The sequence below is a fragment of the Felis catus genome, chromosome A2 (assembly GCF_018350175.1).
Source record: "Felis catus isolate Fca126 chromosome A2, F.catus_Fca126_mat1.0, whole genome shotgun sequence".
NCBI classification, from domain to species: Eukaryota; Metazoa; Chordata; class Mammalia; order Carnivora; family Felidae; genus Felis; species Felis catus.
In genome coordinates, this window is record NC_058369.1 from 32,367,480 (window position 1) to 32,394,474 (window position 26,995).

General features: G+C 40.1%; 1 protein-coding gene and 1 long non-coding RNA gene across 26 annotated transcripts in view; one reads left to right on the forward strand and one right to left on the reverse strand.

Moving 5' to 3' along the window:
- Positions 1-26,995, forward strand: part of LOC102899165 — a 337,155-nt gene that overhangs the window by 186,722 nt on the left and 123,438 nt on the right. The window contains exon 3 of one of the 15 annotated variants that reach the window (XM_019823992.3): positions 24,129-24,274. The exons of the other annotated variants lie outside the window; for them this stretch is intronic. Coding sequence (XP_019679551.2) covers positions 24,129-24,244 — 116 coding nt within the window. The 3' untranslated portion in view covers positions 24,245-24,274. Of the gene's footprint in view, positions 1-24,128; positions 24,275-26,995 lie in introns of those variants that run through there. 15 annotated transcript variants of the gene reach the window in all.
- The window catches only part of LOC111559434, a 464,969-nt gene that overhangs the window by 178,303 nt on the left and 259,671 nt on the right, over positions 1-26,995 (reverse strand). The window contains exon 8 of one of the 11 annotated variants that reach the window (XR_006593865.1): positions 14,325-15,656. The exons of the other annotated variants lie outside the window; for them this stretch is intronic. This is a non-coding gene — a long non-coding RNA (uncharacterized LOC111559434). Of the gene's footprint in view, positions 1-14,324; positions 15,657-26,995 lie in introns of those variants that run through there. 11 annotated transcript variants of the gene reach the window in all.

Genomic DNA, 26,995 nt, shown 5'->3' on the forward strand with positions numbered 1-26,995 from the left:
AGAGTGGCCCTTTTAGAGAACAGCTTTATTTATCACCCATATTTGCAATTCCACTCCCCTACAAGAAGCCGTCAGCTGCTCATCCTTTGACTACATTCGAGGCCTTTGGTGAACAAGGATGGGGGCAGATGCTAACTGCCAACGAGGGGGACAAAATGAGGTGAGGAGAGGGCATTTTGTAAAGAGATTGAAATGGCCTGTGGATGCTTGTTTGAAATAGACTGCACATTGCTGCCTGAAGGGAAAATGGTATGTACCAGCGACCCTCTTGAGAAATGCAGTTAGAAGGTAAAACAGGAAAATTGACACTGGGTACAAATCCTAGGTCAGTGTTCCTAAATGCTGGCCGGGGACACGGGCCACCTTCGTGGACTCGGTTGCCTAGTAACCTTGTTAAAGCTGCAGCTTTCCTGGTTTCACTCATGACTGCAGAATCGCCAAAGGACTACCTGAGTTTTTGCAACCCGCTCCCCAAGATGAGCCGAGGGTACATGGCCCTGTTGGGGAATGACTGGTAGATCCCAGGCTAACCAAATGAACAAACCAGCAAACAAAAATAAAGCAGACGGGGAGGGGAAAATCACAACCCAAGCCAGAAAAATGAGATAGCAGGGCTTCCTGCCCTGCTATATGGTCACAAACCAATAAGTAATAGTTTGCAATCAATACATAGCCATTAATTGAAGGCTTACACTATATCCAGGACTGATCTATTGCCTTAAATCTTTTCATCTTTAAATTGCAAGGAAATTTATGAGTGAGGTAGGATCCATGAAGCCCCGGGTACATGAGACACAAGCATTTTAAGGCGCTCAGGGAAGACCACACCGCTGGAAGCTGCCAGGACCAGGCTTCAAACTCAGCAAGTCTGGCTCCAGTGGCGGTGGTTAAACTTTGACCAGTTACTGTCTTTCCTGTGCAAACGGCAGGGCTTGGGGAAATGAAGTTGAATAAGGCAGTGTTGTCCCTCAAGGAGCTCATGGAAATTTATGACGTCACGTAGCAAGTGCAGTGTGTAAGGCACAAAGAGAGACTCGGCGGTCTTCGCAGGATTATAGAGGAGGCCTGACCCAGTATGGGGAGCGGGCTCTCTGGACCTGAGCAGAAATTTGAAAGGATGAGCAAGAGTGAGCCACAAAAAGATTGGAGGGAGGGAGGAGGGTGCTCCCGGGGGAGGACACAGAAGGAGCCAAGCCCCAGAGAAAAGATATAGGGGTTCCAGGCTTCTCCCAGGGTGTTTTTCCCAGAAGAAGGGTGAGTGGATACAAGGTGGCAAGAATGAGAAGTCTGTTTGATCATGGAAAATAATTTCTAATGATCACTATTTGAGATTAATGTTAATAATTGTCACAATCGTTTTTAGTAACTGACATGAATGACAGTTGTGGTGTTTCATAACCTATTGCTGTGTTGTCCTGAAATTATCCTGAAGCTTAGGTGCTTGAGAAAACAACCCCTCTACTGTGCTGTTGGGAGTCTATGGTTCAGGAATTTTGAGAGGACATAAGCGGGATGGCTTGAGTCTGCTTTCTAAATCAAAAAAAAATTAATGTTTATTTTTGAAAGAGAGAGAGAGAGAGAGCGCGCGCGCGCACGCAAGCGGGGGAGGGGCAGCTAGAGGGAGACACAGAACCCGAAGCAGGCTCCGGATCTGAGCTGTCAGCCCGGAGCATGATGTGAGGCTCGAACCCATGAACTACAAGATCGTGACCTGAACTGAAGTCGGAGGCTTAACTGACTGAGTCACCCAGATGCCCCAAGTCTGCTTTCTGGTGTCCAAGGCCTTCACCTGGGGCTGGAAGTTCTTCTGAGAAGAATGGTCTACCATCTTGGTGGGGGTGATTGGAAGGCCGGACTTAAATGGGACTATTGGCCAGAGCATCGCCATGTGCCCTCCTCAGCATGGTGACCTTAGGAAAGTGGGGCTTCTTCTAAGGTGAGTCACAGTCCCAGGGAGTAAGGTGGAGGCTGATACTTTCTGACCTAGCTTTGGAATGACACCAAGTGTTACCCTACTATATTCTATGAATGAAAGCAGTTACAAGCACATCCAGATTCAAGAGGAAACATAACCTGAGGCGTGTCAAAGAATTTGGAGCCAAGTTTTAAAATCACCTTATGGTTAACATTTACTGAGTGCTTTCTAACGTGCCAGGCACTGTGCTAAATGCTTTAGCAAGGATATCTCATCTAAAGTTCATCATAGTACGGGGCACCTGGGTGGCTTAATTGGTTGAGTGTCCAACTTTGGCTCAGATCATGATTTCACGGCCTGGGGGTTTGAGCCCCATGTCAGGCCCTGTTGCTGGCAGCTTGGAGCCTGGAGCCTGCTTGGGATTCTATGTCTCCCTCTCTCTCTGCCCCTCCCCAACTCAAGCCCTGTCTGTCTCTCTCTCTCTCAAAAATAAATAAATAAATAAATAAATAAATAAATACATAAATAAATAAATAAACAAACAAACATAGGGCACCTGGGTGGCTTAGTTAGTTAAGCGTCCAACTTCAGCTCGGGTCATGATCTCACGGTCTGTGAGTTCAAGCTCTGCACTGGACTCCGCTGCTGACAGCTCGGAGCCTGGAGCCTGCTTTGGATTCTTGTGTCTGCTTCTCTCTCTGCCCCTCCCCAACTCACATTCTCTCTCTCTCAAAAATAAATAAACATTAAAAAAATTCAAATAATTAGACATTAAAAAAATAACAAAGTTCATCACAATGGTATGAAATATGTGCTCTGATTATGCCAGTTACAGATAGGGGATCACAGCCTTAGGGAGGATGTTTAACTTGTCCAAGGTCACCAGGAAGTGGCCATATATATGAGAAAGTGAACTCAACTTCATAGGGTTTAAAAGCATTAAGCCTAAGCCGTATCACCTTGGTATTCTTGTTCATAACTCAGCCCCAATTCTTGGCCCAACGTGCATGGAAGGCTCACTGTTAATGTTTGTGGGAGGGAAGAAAGTCTCAGCAACTATACATCTAAGGGGACTCAAATAGGGACTCTCTGGGGGCAACATCATGGTTGGCGACTTCTGTGCTCTCTGTTGCCCTTGTCAGAAGTGGACCCCTGAAGAAGCAATGGCTGTGTGGACTGTGGGCCTGCTATTTACATTTCTCATGTAAATGTTCACACAATTCTCTCCCTGGAAGCCTCATCCCCAGAGGCCTTGGGCCTGAATCCTGAAATCAAAGAAACAGGACAAATATACTTTGGAAAATGCTTCTGAATTGAAGTTCTCTCAGATCCAGGAAAAGTGTTACACACTGGCAGTATTCATTCCCAGGAATATGAAAAAATACCTTTGACTACTTTTTTACAACTTATACATATTGGAAGAGTAATCTATGGTATTTAAACTCAATTTTGTTTCATGTACCCACTCGATATATATCGAACAATACATATTGAATACCCATTATGTGCCAGACATGATGCAGGATTATGAAGATCCTATGGGCAAGCAAGACAGAGATGATTTCTTGCCTCCTAGAGCTCGCAGTCTAGGGAAGGAGACGCAGAGAAACTAAGTACGGAACTATAGCAGTATATAATTGCTAATTCTCAAAAGTGCCTTGAGGGAAATTAATACGGTGATAAGATATAAAAATAAGACAAGAGTAAGGTGGGAAATCTGTATGTATGCTGGTTGAATTAGGCCCCTCTGGAGACATGATATTACTTAATCAGAGAGCCAAAGTGAGAGAAGAAAAGAAAGGCTATGATCCTGTTTATTTTTATTCTGTTCTTTAGTCCCAACCTCCTTTCCTTTGAGTTCAGACCCTGTTCCAAAGGGAATTCAGCTAAAAGAATGTTGATGGACGAAGAAACTAACTGGTCCTTATTCCAGTATCAAGTTCATGCACACAGATTCTTAATAGGCAAGTGTAAAACCTGACATTTAAGGGATGACTTTATTCCCCAGCTGCATAGAAATCTGAGCCCAGCTCTAGCTAACAGTCTCAAAGTGTCGGTCCCTAGTGTGTTCACCAAACCCCTGAGTCCTCACCCTGGTGGGCCATTCTTCCTGCCTTCCACGGGCACCTTCAAACGACAAGAGAGTGCTGAGTATTCAGGCTAGAAGATATGCTTCCAAAAAGCTTCAGGGATTTTCCTTTCCAAGATCAAACCATATTTATCAATACTGGGGGATTGACATTTAAGGAAATTTGGCCTTGGGGGTGGTGTTGCGATGGGGAATTCTACTAATAATTACCCCTTAATATAGTTATTAAAAGTTAGGTATTCACTGATCTGGTAAAGGAGTCTCTAATATTTGAGACCCAACACCTATGGCAGTTGCAAGAGGTGACACAGGGATTCAGTGAGTTCGAGCCCTGCATCAGGCTCTGTGCTGACAGCTCAGAGCCTGGAGCCTGTTTCAGATTCCGTGTCTCTGTCTCACTCTCTGGCCCTCCCCCGCTCATGCTCTGTCTCTCTCTCTCAAACTGCGAGATCATGACCTGAGCCAAAGTCGGATGCTTAACCAACTGAGCCACCCAGGCGTTCCAAGAGCAGCTAATATCCTAATTCACACTCACTAATCTCACTTAATTCTTATAACCACCCTAATTATTGTATGACATTGGACAGGTGAAGAAGCAATTGTATAGGAAGTAAGACCTATGTGGTTCACTAGAATAGCCACCAGATATATGTGGCTGTTTAAATTTAAATTATTTAAAAATAAATGAACACTCAGTGCCTCCGTCACACCAGCCACATTTCAAGTATTTAGTCGTACATTTCCACCACTGTAGAAAGTTCTGTTGGATGGCTCTGGAGACTATAGTCTGGCCTATAGGCCAGAGTTTCTCAACTTTGGCAATAGTGACATTTGGGGCCAGCTAAATGCTGTGGGGAAGGGCTCTCTTGTACATTATGTTTGCAGCCACTACCCATTGGTCACCAGTAGCACCCTCCCCTAGTTGCAGCAACCAAGAAGGTCTCCTGAGAGTGTCAAATGTCCCCTTGAAGGGGAAATAAAATCATCCATGGTTGAGACAACTGTCCTAGACCCAGCCTAGGCTTTATAGGCTATGTGGGAACTTGGGTAAGTTGCTTTCAATTCTTTCAGCTCAATTTCCCTCATTGGTAAAATATTTAAAAAACAGAACACATTTCCATAAGGTTTTTGTGAGTGTTAAAGGTAAAGCATTGGTAGGTAATAAAAGCACATTAAATGGTCTTTAGGAAGGTAATCCACTAATTCCCCCCCTTAACTGAGAGATATCCAGATTAGCTGATATGGGATCTGGGATCCTGGAAATTCAACTTTCTGCTTGCTGCTCCAGAGTTCCATCCATGAACTTGGGCTTCCATGTGGAGGTACCTCCAAGGCTGCTGACAATGACAGATATGAGTGATTTATTTAGACAACAAAGTCTGGGGACTTGAAAACAAAAAACAAAATGGGGCGCCTGGTGGCTCAGTTGGTTGAGCATCTGACTCTGGATTTCAGCTCAGGTCATGATCTCAGGGTCATGGGATTGAGCCCCGAGTCGGACTCTACACTGAGCGTAGAGCCTGCTTAAGATTCTCTCTCTCTCTCTCTCTCTCTCTCTCTCTCTCTCTCTCTCCTTCTGCCCCTCCCCCCTGCTCACACACTCTCTCTTTATCCTCTCTCTCTAAAAACAAACAAAACTCCAACCAAACATAGAAAACCATCTTTCATTATCTATAGCCTGAATTTTGTCATGATATCTTTGAAAATGTATCGGACAGTGAGGCAATTAATGAGGAAGATTTTTAAAGGTCTCTATAAAAACTGAATCAAATATTTAGATCAATCACAGTGAAGATGATTAAAACACATCAATGGACAGCTGCCAGTAAATTAATTGAAGTTTCAACTCAAATGTCTAAATAGGCACATTCAGACAATTGGCCCTATCAGTGTATCAGGTTTAGACTACCATGTTAGTAGGATGGAAAGATAATTAAATGAATTATTTGAAGTTTGTGCTTATTCTTGCCTTGAAAAAACCAAATACAAGTGCTTTAATGGGCTCACAGAGGAGACTTATTTTTATCCTTGAGATTTTTTTCCTGTGGTTTATAGGATTAAGCTGAGTGTAACTTTCTAAATCTAAAACTGTCATTAGATTGGACAATATGAACCAATATTTGACCATTTTTGACCCATAAGAGAGGAAATTCCATAATATGTAAAACTAATGCATCGAAGAGAGGAGCAAACATAGAGTAGTTCATTTCTTCAATTTATGTTTCAATAATTGATACCTGGTAGGTCATCTCTCTATCAGAAACAGAGATCAGGTTCACCCATTCACATAATAACCTAGCCATTCGTCATGCATTTACAATCGGGCCCCAGGCTAAGCATTACCTCATTAACCTCATTTAAACTTAACAAAAACAATGTGAAAAGGGTATTATTTATTTCCATTTTGAAGATGGGAAGACAGGTTGAGAAGGTTTGCTAACTTTTAAGTAAGAGGTATAGCCAGATTTCACATTCAGGAGTGCAGAATTTTAAAGCTTTTGTCCCCGGCCATACTGTAGCTGCAGGTGAATGGTGAAGAACATACTCATTCTCAGTGTTATAAATCACATCCATAACTAGTACTCCTCCACAACACTTAACCTACTCACTGCATCTGGACCACATGGGACATAGTAGGTATCATCTTTTATGGTCTGACTCCTTTGGACTTATGAGTTCATTAAATCAGATTATGAATGAGACTTCTTTCACACTTTTGTGATGTAAAATATTTTCTTTTCAAGATGCCAATCGCCAAAATCTTTTACATTTTTTTTTTCTGGCTCCTTATTCATCAGAGAAAAATTCTGACTGGCCATTTTAAAAAAGGAAGTAGGTTCTTAACAAATTAATCCATCCAGAATACCACCAGGCCCAGGATAAGAAAGATACTGTCTCAAAGAAGGAACTCACTACTTGAGAGTAACTGAAGGGAGAGACAATTCTGAATTAATAAAATGTCTTAATTAAAAGTATGAGTTAAAGAAAGAAAGTCTTAATATCTTTTGATATCTGATGGATAAATGAATCAATGAAGCTGGAGTGTGGAAAATATAAAACCCTGTGGTTTTATGGAACCCTGTGGAAGTCTATTTAAGTCTATTTTGATGAACAAATGAGGTCTAAGGAAATGGAGTATAGTTTTCCAGTTACTTGTAGGTCAAGGTGCTACTACGGTCTTGGGAAAAAAAGAATTCTCGTAAGCTGATAAACATTCCCCTTGCAATCTTTTCACACTGTACTACATATAAATTGTATGATGTGTACTATATATATATATATATATATATATATATATATATACACACACACACACACATCTATCAAATCTATACTATATATGTAATCTGTATACTATCTAATCTTAAGTATATATTAATATATACGAATACAAATACTAATACCAAATTATAGTATATACTGTATAACCTATCTGCCTCTCTATTTATATATAATCTCACAAAGATAAGGAACTCTTCAGACTCTATTCAAATAATTAAATTTTGAATTGTTGGGGGTGGAATTCATGAAGTCTTTATAATTGATGGAGTCAAACTTAAAAAAAAAAAACAACTAAAAAAGGACAACCAAGTTTCTACTTGAACCAGTCACATTATGTTCCATCAAATTTATTACTCATCTCGTACCAATCACACGTGAAAACCAACTCTGATGTGAAGTGTTGGTATTCATTTCTGGTTTGGTAAAGCACTTAGTCCTACCTCCAATATCTGTCTAGAAGAAAAAGCCATTTCACTGCTATCCCACACTCAAGGAGGAGGGGGTGCACAAGGGTATGGATAGCAAAAAGGTCATCTTAGAGGCTGCCCAGCACAGTGAATTTCTTCTGTGCTAATATCTATGTTCTGTGGAATATCTAGATATTGTCATCTCTGCCAAGCATGCCCTGATAATATTAGAAAGAGAAATAAAACAAGGAGTAGAAGTATCTAAACCATGTTTCAATGCTTGTCCCTCACCACTGCCCCCGCAATCTTTCTCCTAACTCTTAAAGAGAATCAATTCTGTTCTCAGAGTTGACAGCCCAGAGAGACGCACATATTGGTCATGTCCACTGTGTGGCTTGAGAGGAGTCAGCGAGCGGGCTTCAGAGCATTTTATAAGAAGCTGTATGATTCCAAGGGTGTTAAACATACATTCTCAAGGGGGAAATGCCACCCCCAAGGGGCCAACGATTCATTCTTCGGGGGCAAATAGTTCTTATTCTTTTTATGTAGAAAGCACAGATGTACATACAGCACATAAGCAGATATATGGTAGATGTGTGGCATGAAACTTCTATGGTGGGTGTGATTAGGGACAAAATGTCTTCAAAAGCTACCGTAGAAGAACGATGAGAAAAAAGGCTAAGAACAGCTTGATGCAGGACAAGACAGTAAAGAGTATTCTGAGGTCAAGAAAGCTTCAGGGAGGGAGGGGCTGGGATGCAGATTTGGCAGGGAGGAGACAGTATTCGGAACTTGGAAGAGGGCTTCCGAGGCACCTAGAGGGCTTTGGTTTTACTCCATTCTGATTTTACCCAATTTCTACCTTCCGGGGATTCCCCACAGTGTCTGACCCACTGAGAATTCCTTTCTGGCTTTGGAGTACAACTATGTTCAGATTCACTTTAAGCATGTTTTCTAATGTTTCTGAGAGATTTGGCATTTGTGGGGAAGCTTATAGCAAGGGTTTTGTTCACTACCTAGAAATGTAAAGTATTCATTACCATGTAAGAAAAGATAGGCTCCACTTTCTCTCTCTTCTTCCTTCCTCCTACTCTCTCTGTTGGGTAGACGCAAAGTCTGTGAGTTGAAGGAGGAAAGAGGAAAGGTCTTGAACATTGGCAGAATGGTGTCACAGGAAACCTTGCCCTATCAGCCACCATGTGAGGGTCTGGTCCTGAGGCTTCTGGTGTGTCTAGATTTCATACTTCTTGTGTTTCAAATGAAGACTTTGTATAAAATAATACTTAAGGTTGATTCCAGCTTCAATAATACATTAGCCCATAAAATGCCATCTGCATTTACACAATAATGTGTTTAAAGTATAGCTGTTGGAGTTGTACATCTTTGGGTGAAGGTTTTGATTCTCCTGTTGCAATCCAAACACTCAGTAGAGTGTTGAGCTGAATCTATAATTGCGACCTTTGTGTGAACTGCACATCACCACAATACAAGGGGAAGAGCCTCCACCGCTGAGTCTTTACAGATTCAACATAGGGGCCAAGGTTCAAGTCCTCTGGACTTGGAAGCCTCTGAAGACATACTTAGCCAAAATCACAATCTTGCCTACTACAGTGAGCCACATGAAATTCCCATTTTTGTAGTTAAAAAATCATTGAATTTTGGCAAATTTAGAGTTCAACCTGGAGCTTAACCAGCACATCAGTCTCCTTTAATGAGGCGACCATTTTTACTAAATAAAATCTTTACCTATGTCAAGACACAAGAAATAGCTGTCACTGATTTATTATTTTTTTTAAGTTTTTATTTTAATCACCTGGTGCTCATCACAACAAGCACTTTCCTTAATCCCCATCACCTAATTTTGCTCATCGCTCCCCCACCCCGCCCCAAGCATCAGATTGTTCTCTAGGGTCAGGAGTCTGTTTCTTGGTTTGTCTCTTTGTTTCTCTCTCCCCCTCTCCTTTGCTCACTTGTTTTGTTTCTTAAATTCCACATATGAGTGAGATCATGTTATTTGTCTTTCACTGACTGACTTATTTCATTTAGCCTGGTACTGTCTAGCTCCATCCATGTTGTTGCAAATGGCAAGATTTCATTCTTTTTGTGGCTGAATAATATTCCGTTGTAAATATATGACACATCTTTATCCATTCATCAATTGATTGACATTTGGTCTCCTGTAGTTTGGCTATTGTAAATAATGACACAATAAACATAGGGGTGCAGGTATCCCTTTGAATTAGTGTTTTTGTATTAGGGGGTAAATGCTTCCTAGTGCAATTGCTGGATCATAGGATTTTAAGTTTTTGAGGAACATCCATACTGTTTTCCACAATGGCTGCACCAGTTTGCAACCCCACTAACAGTGCATGAGGGTTCCTTTTTCTCCATATTCTTGCCAACACCTGTTGTTTCTTGTGTTTTGGTTTTAGCCATTCTGACCAGTATAAGGTGATATCCCATTGTGGTTTTGATTTTCATTTCCCTGATGATGAGTGATGTTTAGAATCTTTCCATGAGTCCGTTGGCCATCTGTATGTCTTCCCTCGGAGAAATGTCTGTTTACGTCTTCTGCCCACTTTTAAACTGGATTGTTTGCATTTTGGGTGTTGGGTTTTATAAGTTCTTTACATATTTTGCATTAAAACCCTTTGTTGGATATGTCATTTGCAAATACTTTCTCCCATTTTATAGGTTGCTTTTTAGTTTTGTTGTTTCCTTCACTGTGCAGAAGGTTTTTAATTTGCTATAGTTCCAAAGCTAGAAAAAAAGTTGCTATGGCTGACGTCAGAGAAGTTACTGAGTATACACTCTCCTCTAGTTTTTATGGTTTCAGGTCTACACTTAGGTCTTTAATACATTCTGAATTTATTTTTGTGTATGGTGTAAGAGAGTGGTCCACTTTATTCTTTTGCAGTATCTGTCCAGTTTTCCCAACACCATTTGTTGACGACACCGTCTTTTACCCATTGGATATTATTTTCTGCTTTACCAAATATTAATTGACCATATAATTTTGAATTCATGTCTGGATTTTCTGTTCTATTCCATTGATCCACATATCTGTTTTTGTGCCAGTACAATACTGTTTTGATTACTACAGCTTTGTATTATAACTTGAAGTCCAGAATTGTCATGCTTCCAGCTTTGCTTTTCTTTTCCAAGACTGCTTTGGCTATTTGAGGTCTTTTGTGGTTCCATACAAAGTTTAGGATTGTGTGTTCTAGCTCTGTGAAAGGTGCTGTTGGTATTTTGATAGGGATCGCATTAAATATGTAGGTTGCTTCGGGTATTGTAACCATTTTAACAATATTTGTTCTTCCAATCCATGAGCGTGGAATGTCCCCATTTCTTTGTGTCATCATCAGTTTTCATCAGTGCCCCAGCTGTGTGTTTTTCATATATGGCCTTTATTATGGTGAGGTATGTTCCCTCTAAATCTACTTTGTTGAGCGATTTTATCATGAACGGATGTTATATTTCGTCAAACACTTTTCCTACATCTATTGAAATGATCACATGGTTCTTATCCTTTCTCTTATTGACATGACGCATCAGGTTGATTGACTTGTGAATTTTGAACCACCCTTGCAAGTCAGGAATAAATCCCATTTGATCATGGTGGGTGACTTTTTTTTAACATATCGTTGGATTAAGTTTGTATTATGTTGAGGATTTTTTGTTCTTTTTTTAAAATTTTAATGTTTATTTATTTTAGAGAGAGAGACAGAGTGCAAGCAGTGGAGAGGCAGAGAGAGGGAAACACAGAATCCGAGGCAGGCTCCAGGCTCTGAGCTGTCAGCACAGAGTCTGAGGTAGGGCTCAAACCCATGAGCTGTGAGATCATGACCTAAGCCGAAGTCAGATGCTTACCCAATTTAGCCACCCAGGCGCCCCGATATTGGCCTGTAATTCTTAAAAAATTTTTTTTAATTTTTACTTGAGAGAGAGAGAGAGAGAGACAGAGAGAGACAGAGCATGAGAAGGGGAGGGGCAAAGAGAGAGGGAGACACAGAATCTGAAGTGGGCTCCGGGCTCTGAGCTGTCAGCACAGAGCATGATGTGGAGCTCAAACTCACAAACTGTGAGATCATGACCTGAGCTGAAATCAGATGCTTAACTGACTGAGCCACCCAGGCATCCCTATAGTTCTCTTTTTTTGTGGTGTCCTTATCTGGCTTTGGTATTAAGGTAATGCTGGCCTCATAAAATGAATTTGGAAGGTTTCCTTTCTCTTTTCCTTTTTTTTTTAATGTTTATTTTTGAGAGACAGTGCATGCACACACAAGCAGGGGAGGGGAAGAGAGAGTGGGAGACAGGATCTGAAGCAGGCTCCACACTGACAGGAGACATCCTGATGCGGGGCTCAAACTAACCCCAAGATCATGACCTGAGCCAAAATCAGACACTCAACCAGCTAAGCCACCGAGGTGCCCCTCTTTTTTACTCCTTGGAATAGTTTGAGGAAAGAGGTACTAAGTCTTCTTTAAATGTTTGGTAGAATTTGCCTGTGAAGCCATCTGGTCCTGGACTTTTGGATGTTGAAAGTTTTTTGATAATTGATTCAATTTCTTTGCTGGGAATTGGTCTGTTCAAATTTTCTATTTTCGGTTTCAGTTTTGGTAAGTTGTGTGTTTCTAGGAATTTATACATTTCTTCTAGGTTGTCCAATTTGTTGGCATATAGTTTTTCAAAATATTCTATTAAAATTGTTTGTATTTCTGTGGGTTTTGTTGCTATTTCTCCTCTCGTTTGTAATTTTATTTATTTGGGTCCTTTCTCTTTTTTTCTTAATAAGCCTGGCTAGAGGTTTATCAATTTTATTGATTTTTTTTCCAAAGAACCAGTTCCTGGTTTCATTGATCTCTTCTATTGTTTTTTGTTGCTTTTTGTTTATTTTTTATTTTGTGTATGTGTGTGTGTGTGTGTGTGTGTACGTGTGTGTGTGTTAGGTTCTATATCATTTATTTCTGCTCTAATCTTTATTACTTCCTTCCTTCTGCTGGTTTTAGCAGCAAAAGGTCTCCTGCTTTTTCTAGCTCCTTTAGGTCTAAGGTTAGGTTGTTTATTTGAGATTTTTCTTCCTTGTTGAGGTAGGCCTATATTGCTAAAAACTTTCCTCTTAGCCCCTTTTGCTGCATCCCAAAGTTTTTGAACTGTTGTGTTTTCATCTTCATTTGTTTCCATGTACTTTTTAAATTTCTTCTTTTATTTCTTGGTTGACCCGTTCATTGTTTAGTAGCATGTTATTTAACCTCCATGTATTTGTGGTCTTTCCAGATTTTTTATTGTGGTTGACTTCAAGTTTCATAGCATTGTGGTCAAAAAAGATGCATGGTATGACTTTGTTCTGTTTGAATTTGTTGATGCTTGTTTTGTGGCCTGATACATAATCTGTTCTGGAGAATGTTCCATGTACACTTGAAAAGAATGTGTATTCTGCTGTTATAGGATGGAATGTCCTGAATGTATCTGTTAAATCCACCTGGTCCACTGTGTCATTCAAAGCCACTGTTTCCTTGTTGATTTTCCATTTAGATAATATGTCCATTGATGTAAATGGGGTGTTTAAATCCCCTATTATCATATTATTAATGATTACTTCCTTTATGTTGGTTATTAACCGTTTTGCATATTTGGGTGCTCCCAAGTTGGATGCAAAAATAATTTATTGTTATATCTTCTTGTTGGATTGTCGCCTTTATTATCATATAGTGTCCTTCTTTGTCTCTTGTTACTGTCTTTATTTCAAAGTCTCTTTTGCTGTTAAAAATATTGCTACTCTGGGTTTCTTTTGACATTCACTTGCATGATAGATATTTCTTCATTCCCTCACTTTCAATGAGTCTCTTGTAGGCAGCACACAGAGGGGCCTTGTTTTTTTATCCATTCTGTCACCTATGTGTTTTGATTGGAGGATTTAGTCTATTTACGCTTAAAGTAATTATTGATAGACCTGTATTTATTGTCAATTTATTACTTATTTTGTGTGTTTTTTTTCTGAAGATTTTCTATGATCCTTTCTTATCTTTCATGATTTTCTGGTTTTCTTTAGAGATATATTTGGATTTATTTCTCTTTATTCTTTGCATATCGATTAGTGGTTTTCGATTTGTGGTTACCATTGGGTTTGTATATAACCTCTTCTGCATATAGCAGTGTATATTAAGTTGATGGTCATTTCAGTTTGAACCCATTCTTTACTCCTGTTCTCCTCACATTTTAGATATATAGTGTCTATTTTACATCCTTTTGAGTTCCTTGACTGATTTTTTAGAGAAATATTCTTTTTTACTGTTTTGTGTTTCCTATCTTTATACTGTCACTTCAAGTCTCTCCTTTCCACTCAAAGAGCCTCCTTTAATATTTTTGTCTATGGTGTAAGAGAGCGGTCCGCTTCATTCTTTTGCACATAGCTGTCCAGTTGTCCTGACACCATTTGTGCAAGTTACTTTTTCCCATTCCATATTCTTTCCTCCTCTATTTTTTTATTTTATTTTTTTATTTTTTAAAAATTTTTTTTAACGTTTATTATTGAGAGATAGAGAGAGACAGAGCATGAGCATGGGAGGGACAGAGAGAGGGGGAGACGCAGAATCTGAAGCAGGCTCCAGGCTCTGAGCTATCAGCACAGAGCCTGACGCGGGGCTTGAACTCACAAACTGTGAGATAGTGACCTGAGCCGAAGTCAGACGCTTAACCGACTGAGCTACCCAGGCACCCCATCCTCCTCTATTTTTTTAACCATGGTTTTATTTCCCACCCTTTTCCAAAAGATCTTAATGTGACCAGGAGTGCAAAGGAATGGGAATATTCCAGAGCTGCTTTAAGAGAGACGAACCTATAGCTTTCAAAGAAACATCTATTTCTTGTTGTGTTCCCTATGTCATACAACAGCCCTGTGAAACTGAATTAGGAAATTCATAGTCTTAAAAAAAAAAGTGCTCTCTAGAAACCCTCTGTCATCCTTTACAACCTAACCAATCCCTTTTGGTATTAATGTGTTTCTATGAATTCTGACCTTTCTGGTAATCAACACGGATATGCCATATCCTGGAAACAGACTGGAAATGTTGTTTGACATGTGGATTAGGCTGCAATGACAGTGTGGTCTGTCAGATAGTCCACAAAACACAGCTACCTGTAGAAAATGAACCCCCAAGTAGCTATATCTTCTCTCCTAGTGAACACAGAACTGTCTCATTTCTGAGCGAAAGCACAGCAGAAAAGGAAGACTCGCATGCCGCTTCTCAGGCCGTATCCTTATTTATGTCACTCCAGTCGACAATTCCCAGGACAACACGATCCACTATCTTGACAAGCAAATAAAAAGATACAAGAAATAAAGAAATAATCCTTCTCAGTATCTTTTCTCAAGGTCTTTCTCCCAGAACAACTTTCGTCTCTCCAGAAGCCAGCTCCAAGGCCCTGGTTCATTGGCAGTATGTATTTTCAGTTGGCAAAAAATGTGAAAAGGAATCATGCTGAACTTAGCTTCCCCAAAACTGAACTCAACTCGATGTCAAACTCCTACTAGGGCTTGTAAAAGTTGCGCTGGCGCCGGCATCTGTAGTTAGAGAAAAGAGACAGCTGTAAAAAACATCTTCTCACCCAAAGATAATTTGGGAAAGGTCATTTTATTACATGATTTATTTATATTCTTTCTCCACGGTACACAGAGTTCTGATGGGTACACAGAGCTGAGAGGAGGAGAAACATTGAAAGAAACCCTTAAGGCCCACCAGTGGTAGGCATCTTATGGGCCAAGGAGATGTCTGGGGTACATCCTTTAACTAAAATAGCCTCCAAGTCAATGCAGTCCTTCCGTGTCAGTCAAATGAAAAGGAAAGTTCTACCATAAGACCCATGTTCTCCCCAATTGTCTGAGGCATCATCAGTAAGAAACATGATTCGCAGATCTTGCTTTTAGAGTCACCAAGAACAACCAAGATAGTTTTCCCCTCTGAAAAGAAAACAATGTCAAGTTAATCAAATTTCCAATGGTTCACCTTCTTTACACATTGTGTTGGCATGTTAACGGGCATAAATTTTCTCTTCTGGATTTCTTTGCCTGGAGAAGTATGTGATAATTACATTCTAAACAGACCTACATAGTTAATATGGAAAGCTGAATATCTCTTTAAATGCAAACAGATGGGCAGTTTTGTTTATCTTCACTTGGCTCTATGACGGTGTCCTAAACACGCAGGCAGGGTTTTTTAATACCAAGTTTATAATGGTGACAAGTAGGATTTACTGGAGAAATACTTTTTGACCATATATTTGATTGAACCTCCCCCTGAAATGGAGTCCAAGCTAAACGTTTCTGGGTTTTGTATTTTTGTTTTCTGTTTAAGCATTACTCCTCTCTGTTTATTGCCGGCATGTCCCAGACGCTGGGGTCAGGTGTTTGAAAATGAGAACCAAATAGTTTTGATTCTTGCCCTCAGAGTGTAGCCAGCACTGTGGCTTTGTTAAGCTTCTTGTTTCCCTTGCTAAAAAGTACTTTAAAGAAACGCAGCGAAAGAGCCAAAGAGAAGGCCAAGGTAAAGAATGTGATTTGGCTTGCCATGATTTCCTTCAACCCAACCAGTTAGGCATTCCTGTTTTTTGCTTTCACAAATAGGTAGCAACTTTCAGCGTCCTCTAGCCAATTGTAAGTTTTCTGATAGGGCAGACTTTATCGTCCTTTCTTCAAAACTGGCTTACGGGGGAAAGCTGTGGTGAGGATCGTATTCTCTACTAATGTCTGTGGCTGTGTTTGACCGATTTGCTTCGTAGACGATGAAGTATGATGTCTCTATGGAATTCCATTTGAGAGAGATTTAAAAATTAAACATCATGAATATTCAGTAAAGCTGCCTGGAAGTTCAGCTCTAAGTGAGTTAATCACTTTCTCTGCAGTTTTCGTTAAAGAAGCCATTGTTGGAACTAGGAAAGGTGTTTTCTTTTGTTTTATATAGAAAACCCTTAAAGTTAATTAGCAATACTATGTGAACCATTTCCTTGAAATGTTGAATTTTAATGCCCCTCAAAATACGAGTCACCCTAGCAAGGCCACAAGGCCACGGCCCTGCTGTAGGAGCCAAGGTTATTTCTTTTTTTTTTTTAATTTTTTTTTCAACGTTTTTTATTTATTTTTGGGACAGAGAGAGACAGAGCATGAACGGGGGAGGGGCAGAGAGAGAGGGAGACACAGAATCGGAAACAGGCTCCAGGCTCTGAGCCATCAGCCCAGAGCCTGACGCGGGGCTCGAACTCACGGACCGCGAGATCGTGACCTGGCTGAAGTCGGACGCTTAACGACTGCGCCACCCAGGCGCCCCCAAGGTTATTTCTTAATGCCATCTCTCTGCTTGCATGCACATTAGTTTCCAAAGAACACAAGGTCAATACAGAATTGATCAGTACTAAGTTCATTTTGTTCTTTTTTTGTTCTGTGTTACAAAGAGAATCTCAAATTATAAAACGTCCCATTTAAAATTAAGAGGACCATCTCTAAAGTTAGAAAAGAAGTAATAATGTAGGAGAGGTAATATGTTCAGAAAAATTACCCAAAAGTGACATAAGGCAAAAACTTTACTATTTGCTCCTTCAAAGTTATATCAGTTGTTCTATCTAGCCCACCTTAATAGATTAAAAAAAAAAAACCAAAAACAAACAAGATAGCAACAATCTCAAAGACTAACGGGAAAATTATTTAGATTACTGAACGTATGCATACTTTGTAATAAAACAAGTAAGAATGTCAAGACTGAGGCCACTACTATAGGCTCTGAACTCTGAGTTGTCCATTGCATTAGTCAGACCACCTTTAACTGAATTAAATTAAATTAAATTAAATTAAATAAATTAAATTAAATTAAATTAAACTTGGCCACAATGGGTCAAGTCCAAAGGCAGGAGGTCTTATACCAAGTTGTTCCCTATGGTGGGTAGTGAGATTTCCCACCTATAATCCATGCATGACAGCAACTAATTAAAATCCAATCAACTAGAGAAGTCACTAGTTAATGAACATTCAAGAATAATAACACATTACATGTAGTCAGCATCTCTTAGAAGTCTCAGTATCCCAACTTTGGAAGGGAGATATTGTTATCCTCATTTTGCAAATAGGAATACAGATGCATGGAGAGGCCAAACAGCTATTTCACTGTATAGCATCCAGAGCTGGGATTGAAAGTCAAGACTGTTGTGAGCTGGGAACACCACTTAGTTTTAGTTACAGTTTTGATATGTACCGTTTGAATAACCTCGAGGAAGTCACTTAACTTTTCTGAGCCTCAGTTTGTCCATCTTTAACTAAGGAGAAAACAAGCACTAACTCACTGTTGGGAGCATTAAGGAGACCATTCACTCACTTAAAGCATTTTAGCACAGAGGCTAGCCCACAGTAAGTACTCGGTCAACCTACTCTGGACACAAAAAGAAAAATGAGATTCTAATACAAAGTTGATTTCCCAAGAGTCCTCCAATGTGTTCAAGGAGAGATACGCAAACTACTGAATGTTCAACTCAATCGCCATTCTCCACAAGGGTAAATTACAGTGGGAACTCATGTGGAAAATGATGAGTTAGAGGCATAGGGTGGCATATGAGACAAAAAGAAACATATGATGCATCATGTTTACTGTGATTAACAAGGCAAGAAGGTGAACGTACACTTCAGAAAGCTCTTGAACAACAGCAGTGAGACAATAAACCCATTTCGTCAGTCTTCAGTTAGCTTAAAAAATCAATGCTCATACTGGTTTATATAAGTTATATATGTTTCAATAGGAATTTTTTTTTTTTAAATACAAGGTGCTTAAAAACAACTCAAAAGTAAAATTTCAAGACTCTTTGAGAACATTCAGAATTCCCTTTTTAACTTTCTTCTTCTGGACTGTAATGATTTAGGGTGAACTTTATTTGACCTTCCAATAAAGGCTTCAGTTATTTGAGGGAACAAGAAAGATGGGAAGATGAAAGAAAGCAGGTCGCCCAAGTTGCCAGGGCTGGCAAAGTGATTCCAAATTCAGAATCCTTGTGCCTTGCGCCCCTTTCAGAAACAGGCTCCTGGCAAATCCAGGGCAGAACTCCAAGCTATTGGCAGGCCAGTTTCAGTACAAAGCAAGCCAAATGTAACATAACTGCCTAGATTCTGATTCTTTGGAGGTGTTAACTCCATCTATGGATTGTGAAAGTCCTTAGGATTTATCAGTGAGGGGCTTTTAATGTAAGAGAGTTGAAAATGGGCAGATGCAGCCAGAAATGCGTAAGCAATGCATTTTTCTTTTCCTTTTTCTTTTTAATGTTTATTTATTTTTGAGACAGAGACAGAGTATGAACAGGGAGGGGCAGAGAGAGAGAGGGAGACACGGAATCTGAAACAGGCTCCAGGCTCTGAGCTGTCAGAACAGAGCCTGACGCGGGGCTCAAACCCATGAACTGTGAGATCATGACCTGAGCTGAAGTCGGATGCTTAACTAACAGAGCCACCCAGGCACCCCAGCAATGCATTTTTCTATGATACAATGTATCTGTCCCCTTCTGAACAAGGTACACGAGGGACCATTAGAGTATCCCATTTTTTAAAAATCTCAATCATTTCATGAATAGCTTATCTGAAACAAATCAATACAAATCCTCCTTGCATCATTTTATCATAAAGACCACGTATTTCCTTTCTTTTTTTTTAAAGGTCACACCGGTCTATTTCCTTTATGAGAGATCTCTTTGGGAGGTTCACTGCTAACCAATTAAAACCTAATCACCTTGGTACACTAGAATTTCTTTATCAGAAGCCTTTCTTACCCATTAAGAGTACTACAGTTTGGCATTTGAGAACAGTTCATTCTGGGCTGTGTGCAAAGAAGAAAGGGGATGAGAACCATTTTCAAGGGCTTTTCTCGTGACATTTACTCCTCAGCTCTGCAGGAGAACACGTCAGCTCTCTCAGTCCACAGCTGCCTGTACGTCCGTCCTGACTGCATTGCCCAGGGACTGTGTGCTCAGTTCTCAAAGGGGCCATCAGTCTGAGAGCTGGATGGGAGCCACCAGTGGGCAACGGTCTGGAAACAGACCAGTCCCTTCCTGTTCCTCACAGCAAAAAAAGTCAAACAAGATTGATGGAGGGAAGGGTAGGAGAAACGAAAGTGTTAGGAAAAATACTCCCAAATTTGGAAATAAGGCAAAAAGAATACCACGAGCCGTTTCAAAGTCATACCAACTGTTCTAATTAGCCCCCTAAAGGTCATTTGACCCTCCAGAACTGCGCTAATATAGTTGCCGAGAGCCACACATGGGCCCTTTAAGTTAAATCCGAATTAAAATTAAATAAAAAGCTTTTGTACAATGAAGGAAACCGTCAACAAAATAAAAGGCAACCTACTGAATGGGAGAAGTTATTTGCAAATGATATTGTAATAAGGGGTTAATATCCAAAATATATAAAGAACTTCTACAATTCAACACCAAAAAAAAAAAAAAACAAACAAACAACAAAAAATAAAACCCTGATTAAAAATTGGTCAGAGGACCTCAATAGACATTTTTCAAAGAAGACATACAGATGGCCAACGTCTGTTGGCCATGAATGGATGCTCAACATCACCAATCATCAGAGATATGCGAATAAAAACCACAATGAGCTATCACCTCATGCCTGTCAGAATGGCTAGCATCAAAAAGAAAAGAAACAACAAATGTTGGCAAAGATGTGGAGGAAAAGGAACCCTCGTGCACTGTTGGTGGGAATGTATACGAGTGCAACCATTGTGAAAAACAGCATGGCGTTTCTACCAAAAATTAAAAATAGAAATACTATATGATCTAGTAATTCCCCTGCTGGGTATCTGCCCAAAGAAAATAGAATCACGAATTTGAAAAGTTATATGCACCCTTATGTTTAGTGCAGCATTACTTACAACAGCCATGATATGGAAGCACCCATATATTGATGGAAGTGTCCGTTAACAGATGAATGGATAAAGAAGATATGTATATGAATCACACACACACACACACACACACACACACACACACACACACACACAATGGTAGGAATGAGATCTTACCATTTGCAACAACACAGATGGAACTAGAGGGTATTATGCTAAGTGAAATAAGTTAAAGAAAGACAAATACTGTACGATTTCACTTATATGTAGAATCTAAAACACAACACAAATGAACAAGGAAACAAAAAAGCCAAACAGTCGTAAATACAGAGAACAAACTGGTGGTTGCCAAAAGGGAGGTAGGTGTGTCTGTGGGCAAAATAGATAAGAGAATAAAGATGTAAAAACTTCCAAATATAAAATAAATAAGTCACAGAGTTGAAAAGTACAGCATAAGGAATAGAGTCAATAATATTGTAATAATGTTGTATGATGACAGACAGTGACTACATTTACCGTAAACACTGAGTGATGTAGAGAACTGTCTAATCAATATATGGTGCATCTTAAACTAATCTAATATTGTATGTCAACTATACTTCAATAAATAACTCAATAAAATTTAAAAGCCGGTTCTTCAGTTATTCTAACCACATTTCAAGAGTTCAATGGCTACAAGAGGCTAGTGGCTGCATACTGAACTGTGCAGATAAAGAACATTTCCATCATTGCAGAAAGTTCTATTGGGTAGCTGTTCTAAGGAAAGGTAAATTTGTGTTAAAATTTACTATTAATTAGAGCCTAGACCATAAAGTTAGATGTCAACTGGTAGAAAACTGATAAGTTGCGAAGAGTTTTTGTTTCTTAGAGATGCAAATAATTTTTGCCCAGAAGATAACTCCACAAGTTCTGGTTTTATTACCCTGAAGGAAATTAATCAGTTTTGTATATACATTAGTTATTTTGTTCCAGCATTGTTTAACTGAATAAATATGTATCAGTCTCTTACATCCTCCTTTTGAACCAGTTTTGTCTTCCTGCTGTGTCTCTTGGTTACTGAATTAGAGAAATCCTTAACATATGCCCATTATATATTTTGGAGTATTATATTTCTAACTTCTAGAGAACTGTAACAAAGGGATTGAACAGATGCACCTAGTGAGAATTTGATTTAAATAGGGTCTAAATTAAATATGGGGCAGATTGTTCTCTTGGCAAAATTTATGTAAGTGCTTCTTAGCTTTTCCAACAATACAGTAGCACAGCAGAGAGATTAGAGTCTACGCTTTGAGGATCTTTGTCAAGGTCCATAGCGGTCACTGCCAGGATAATACACAAGAAGGAAGTAGAAGCAAAATAGAAGAGAAAAAGCTGAGGAAGATTGAAACTTTCCCCCTTTTTTATTTTGTGTAATATTGCGTGGTTTTATTTTTTAATTAATGAGTACACAGAACTCCATAATTAAAAATAAAAATTAAAAAATGCATAAGCAGGGAGGCAATTTATCATTAAATCAGCACTCTACCACTTACTAGTGTGTCCTTAGGCAAGTGATCTAATTTCTCTGAGCCTTGGTTTACTCATCTGTGAAATGGAAATAATAACAAGTAGATCATAGGACCGGTGTGATGATCAGATTAGATGAATTGTGACACAGAGTTAGGACTCAATAAATGTTAGCTAGAATTATTATCACCCCTGGCAGTCCAGGAACATTCCTTAGAGTTACTGAGAAAGCAACATCTAATACCTCTCATCTGATTTTGAAAATTCATGGGAATACTGCTGCCTCATCCATAATATATTTCATTTTAATTCGATCATAATTTCATCTCACATTCTTGAGTAAAGATACTTGACTTTGAACTTGACTTTACCTGTTCTTGGTGAGCTCAGCGTATCATTAGGAGTATGCATACCCCGGATGGGAAAACATGGCATCTATGGTAGACAATAGTTTCCCTGAAGACTCATAGGAAAAACCATTATACCTAATTTTAGTTGCCTTTGAGAAATCAAGAGTGTCAGAGGAAAGGTACAAATACACAAATATCCACATGCCCCTACCACCACCAATAGCACTACCCGAACAATGCCCAAACAACCCAAAACTTATTAGAACTTGCAATTTGGACAATTATTTTTGGTGAAGGAAAAGAAGAAAGAACAAAGACGTCACATATGACATATCACACCGATCTCCCTCCACCCCGTGCCCCAACCCCGTCCTTACTTATTTCATTTTCTTTTCCTCGTAGCTGAATACGTAGATTTGCAGAAATTTATATTCCAGAATAGAGAGAAGCCCAGAGAAGGAAAGCTCATAAGCAAGTGTGTTGGCAACAAAGAACCAATCTTAAGAAAGTGGGAACCCAAAGTAGCCCAGACAATCTCTCTGGGAGAATGGAAATTCTTCCTCCTCAGCCCCAAAGGAGTCTAACCCGGGTTCTGTTGCCCTGCCTGTGGCAGATGGTGAGATGGTGAGATGGTTATGGGTGCCTGTGGATTCCTCAAAGGGAAGTTAGGAGAGAAGCAAAGATAGATATTAAGTCTTTTGATCTCATGACAATTAACGGTGAAGATGTTTGTCGCAAGGATTAAGCAAAAAGGAGTTTTTGCTAAAAGAGACCCCTTGTTCACATTTATCCAATGCCCTTAAGGGATTATTTAATATATTTTTATTAATATTCAGTATTTATACAATTGATATTTAATATTATTATTTAAACAATCATTTCCTTTGGACTTAAATAGGCTTTAGCTGTAAGTGCCCTATAAGTGGTTTCTGCCCCCCTGCAGCGTATTACCTTGAGTAACTTTCAGGGACGGTCAGTCCTCACTTCCTAGGTATCTTTGTGAACAGTGCTTAGTAGAATACATGAGGGCATGGAAAGCCAGTAAGCATTAGCTCCCATTGTGATCACTACTGAACTAACTCTGGGGTCACCCTAAGAAGGCTAACTCTTAGTATTTCTTAAACTTATTAAGGAAAAGCCAGTTGTGTGGTTTATCAGGATCCTGGCAATAAAAAGGATGCACCCCCAACCCTGAGGTTGGTTGTAATGAGAAGGTGCTCACGATGGGTGGTGTGGATGCAGAGAAACAAGAGGTGGCAAGGCACTAAAAGACTAGCAAAACTAAGTAGTTATGACTGTTTTTTTATGGCCTGAATGCTGTATGCCCCCAAATGCATACGTTAAAACCCTAACTCTCGACAATGGTATTAGGAGGTGGGGACTTTAGGAGGTAATTAGGTCACAAGGGTGGAGCTTTCATGAGTGGGATTGCTGCCTTTCTAAAAAAATTTTTTTAATGTTTATTTTTGAAGGAGAGACAGAGCATGAGTGCGGGAAGGGCAGAGAGAGAGGGAGACACAGAATCTGAGCTGTCAGCACAGTGCCCAACGCGGGCTCAAACTCACAAACCGCTAGATCATGACCTCAGCCGAAGTTGGACACTTAACTGACTGAGTCACCCAGGCGCCCCATGGGATTGCTGCCTTTCTAAGAGGAGACAGGAGAACTGATTTCTCTCTCCACTCTCTGCCCTAGGAGGATGCAAAGAAAAGAGGTCCGTCTGCAAACCAGGAAGTATTCCCTCACCACACGCCAGATCTGCCAGTGCCTTGATCTTGGATTTCCCAACCTCCAGAGCTGTGGGAAAATAAATTTCTTACTTAGGATGTTTAGGCCATCCAGTCTATGGTAATTTGTTAGACCAAGCTGACTAAGACAACTGTCCTTTGGGCTGAAGAGATAAGTGGCAGCCTTAGTCACTGCCAGGGTGGAAATAACAGAACACTAAGGGAGGAGGGAAGACATACCCCGACTTCTTTCTCTCCTGCCCCCTGACTTCCTTGTTGGTATCACTCTCTAGCCGAATCCAACTTGAAGCTAGCTGGCCAAGGAGCCCCAGATGCAGCTTAGAGGCGGCCCCCTGTGCCAGAGATGGGGAAACAAGAATGTAGGGGGAAGAGAGAGAATAACCATGTTCTAAGACTGCAGTCACATACATGGTTAATTTTCCTCTTCATTCCTGCTGGTTGAAATTCACTTTCTAGAAGAGGCCCACCCTAGCCTTCTGTCCCTAGCTCTGGCAACTTCCTTCTCTTCATTAGTAAATGCTGCCATTAAAACAACAACCTAAGCAAGTCAGAGGATATACAAAGACAACTTGTGCTACTTAATTTCAAAGCGCCAGCTCTTTGAACAGCATTAAAGTCTGTTTCTCATAGAGGGCAAATTAGTTAATTTCAAATGTGCTCCGTGAATATCAAGAGACCACCCAAATGTTTACTTATTTTAGGCCCGTCCTCTTAGTAGGTTAAAAGAATCCATTTGCTCTGCGAGAAAGAAGGGGTTGGCATTCATGCATATAAATTGTCTAAATGAAGGGTCAGCTCTATAATAAAACAACATTAATTATTCATTTAGCAGAGGAGAAAAATTTACCTATCACAGAAAACCCTTAGGGTGACATTCTTTTCTACAAACCCGCTTCTAAACCAAATAACATCTCAAATACTCCTCTTATTCAGCCTCGCTTCCTGGAAATGAGAAAAGGCATGGAAAGAAAAACAACTCCGTGCTTTATAGTCGCACCGTGTCTTAGGGGTTGGTATATGCAAGTTCATTTACACCAGGAGCTTAGATCCAGAATTCCAGAGCTGAAGAAATGTGCGCTGAAAAATCCCTTGACTGTTACTCTCTAATAAAGCTCAAACTTTGGAAAAAAATCAGTGGGGTCTGTTCCAGGCCTGGGATTCTGGGGACTAGCAGAGGAGGACCCCAGAGGAGGTGTCTAACACCTGGCTGAGTTACAAGTCCCCCTTCCTCTCTCTGCCCCCACTCCCCCAGGGACTTTCTGGAAGCAGAACAATCATTGTCCAAACTCAACTCACAGTTGTCCACCAAGAAAACAGTCTCTTTTTCTGCCAACTGGAATGTTTTAGATTTGCAACAGCAGACTGAAGGCCAGTCCTAGGGACTTGAGGAAGAAGAGTATCCAAAGAACACATTTTTATTTGCTAGAAAACAAGTACCTTGTTTATCATAACAAAGTCAGGGATCTGTATCTTTCTACTCTTTTTTTTTTTTATTGTTTATTTATTTTTGAGAGAGACAGAGACAGAGAGACAGAGCCCGAGCAGGGGAGGGGCAGAGAGAGGGAGACACAGAATCTGAAGCAAGCAAGCTGCAGACTCTGAGCTGCCAGCACAAAGCCCGATGTGGGGCTCGAACCCACGAACTGTGAGATCACCACCTGAGCTGAAGTCAGACGCTTAACCAACTGGGCCACCCAGGCGCTCCTCTTTCTAGTCTTGATCTGGATAAATTCACTTTGCCCCTGCTCTCAAAATAACTATGCACTCCTACCAATGGCTTAAAGAATTTTTCTTGTTGTTCTGGTTTTGATGAATCAAACAGCTTAAGCTGTAGCCTGTTTTTGAGAGTTCCTGTGTTATGAACTTGACATTGCTGAAAGCCAGGGTTGTTAACATTTTCAGAGTAGGAGCATCTACCTGGAGTCACCATAGAAGCCTTGGGGAAGGCTGCCAACATACAAAGATTTTCCCTCTTTGCTTGCTAGCATGGTCTGAAATTCAACCTTTCGAAGTGATTTCTTTGGATCTTTCATTGTCTTGTTTTCTAGAAGACTCATATTCAAATGCAAATACCACTAAGAAAGATACTCTTGAAGCTGTTGAGACCCTTGGCAGTTTGGGAAAAGTGGTATAGGGCACCAAGGCATTCCCTTTGGCTTGAAAAGAGGGCGTTGAAAAGGTGCTAAAAATGCACCTTCTTCAGAACTTTTTTGAAGTTTTTTTCACCACGGCACAAAGTTCTTTCAAAAGACAGGCTTTAGGTTCAGAAGTTCCTGCTTATTAGCAATGTGGCCTTTGGCAAATCTCTTAAAACTTCTAGGCCTCAGTTTCACCATCAGTGAAATGGGCCAATAACATTCTATTAAGTATTTTTGTGGGTCTCACATGAGATAACTCATATCAAGTTACTAACATAGTAGGTGTTCAGTAAGTGGAAAATGGTGATGACAATCGCATCTGCTCCCTACAAACAGATGAATCAGGAAAAACATTTAAATGTGTACAGAGTAGGGAAAAATAAGGAAGAAGCAGATGGTCGGAACATTTCAATGGCAGCTGGCTCTCTGTTTCACTCATGCACTGCCTCTGTCTCTTGCTGGGAAGAGGGAGGTTTTATAAAGGAACTGTCACTGCTTTCCGTAGAGCTGATTTGACTCAGAGAGAAGGAGACACAGGGGAAACCATAAATAGATGCAGCTGTCTGATTCCTCAGGTCCATCCCTGGGAGAATATTTACTCAGCTCCAAGGAAACAGTTTTATTTGGCAGATTATGGTTTTAAAGTTTTTTTTGCATCTGAATGCTAACATTTCCT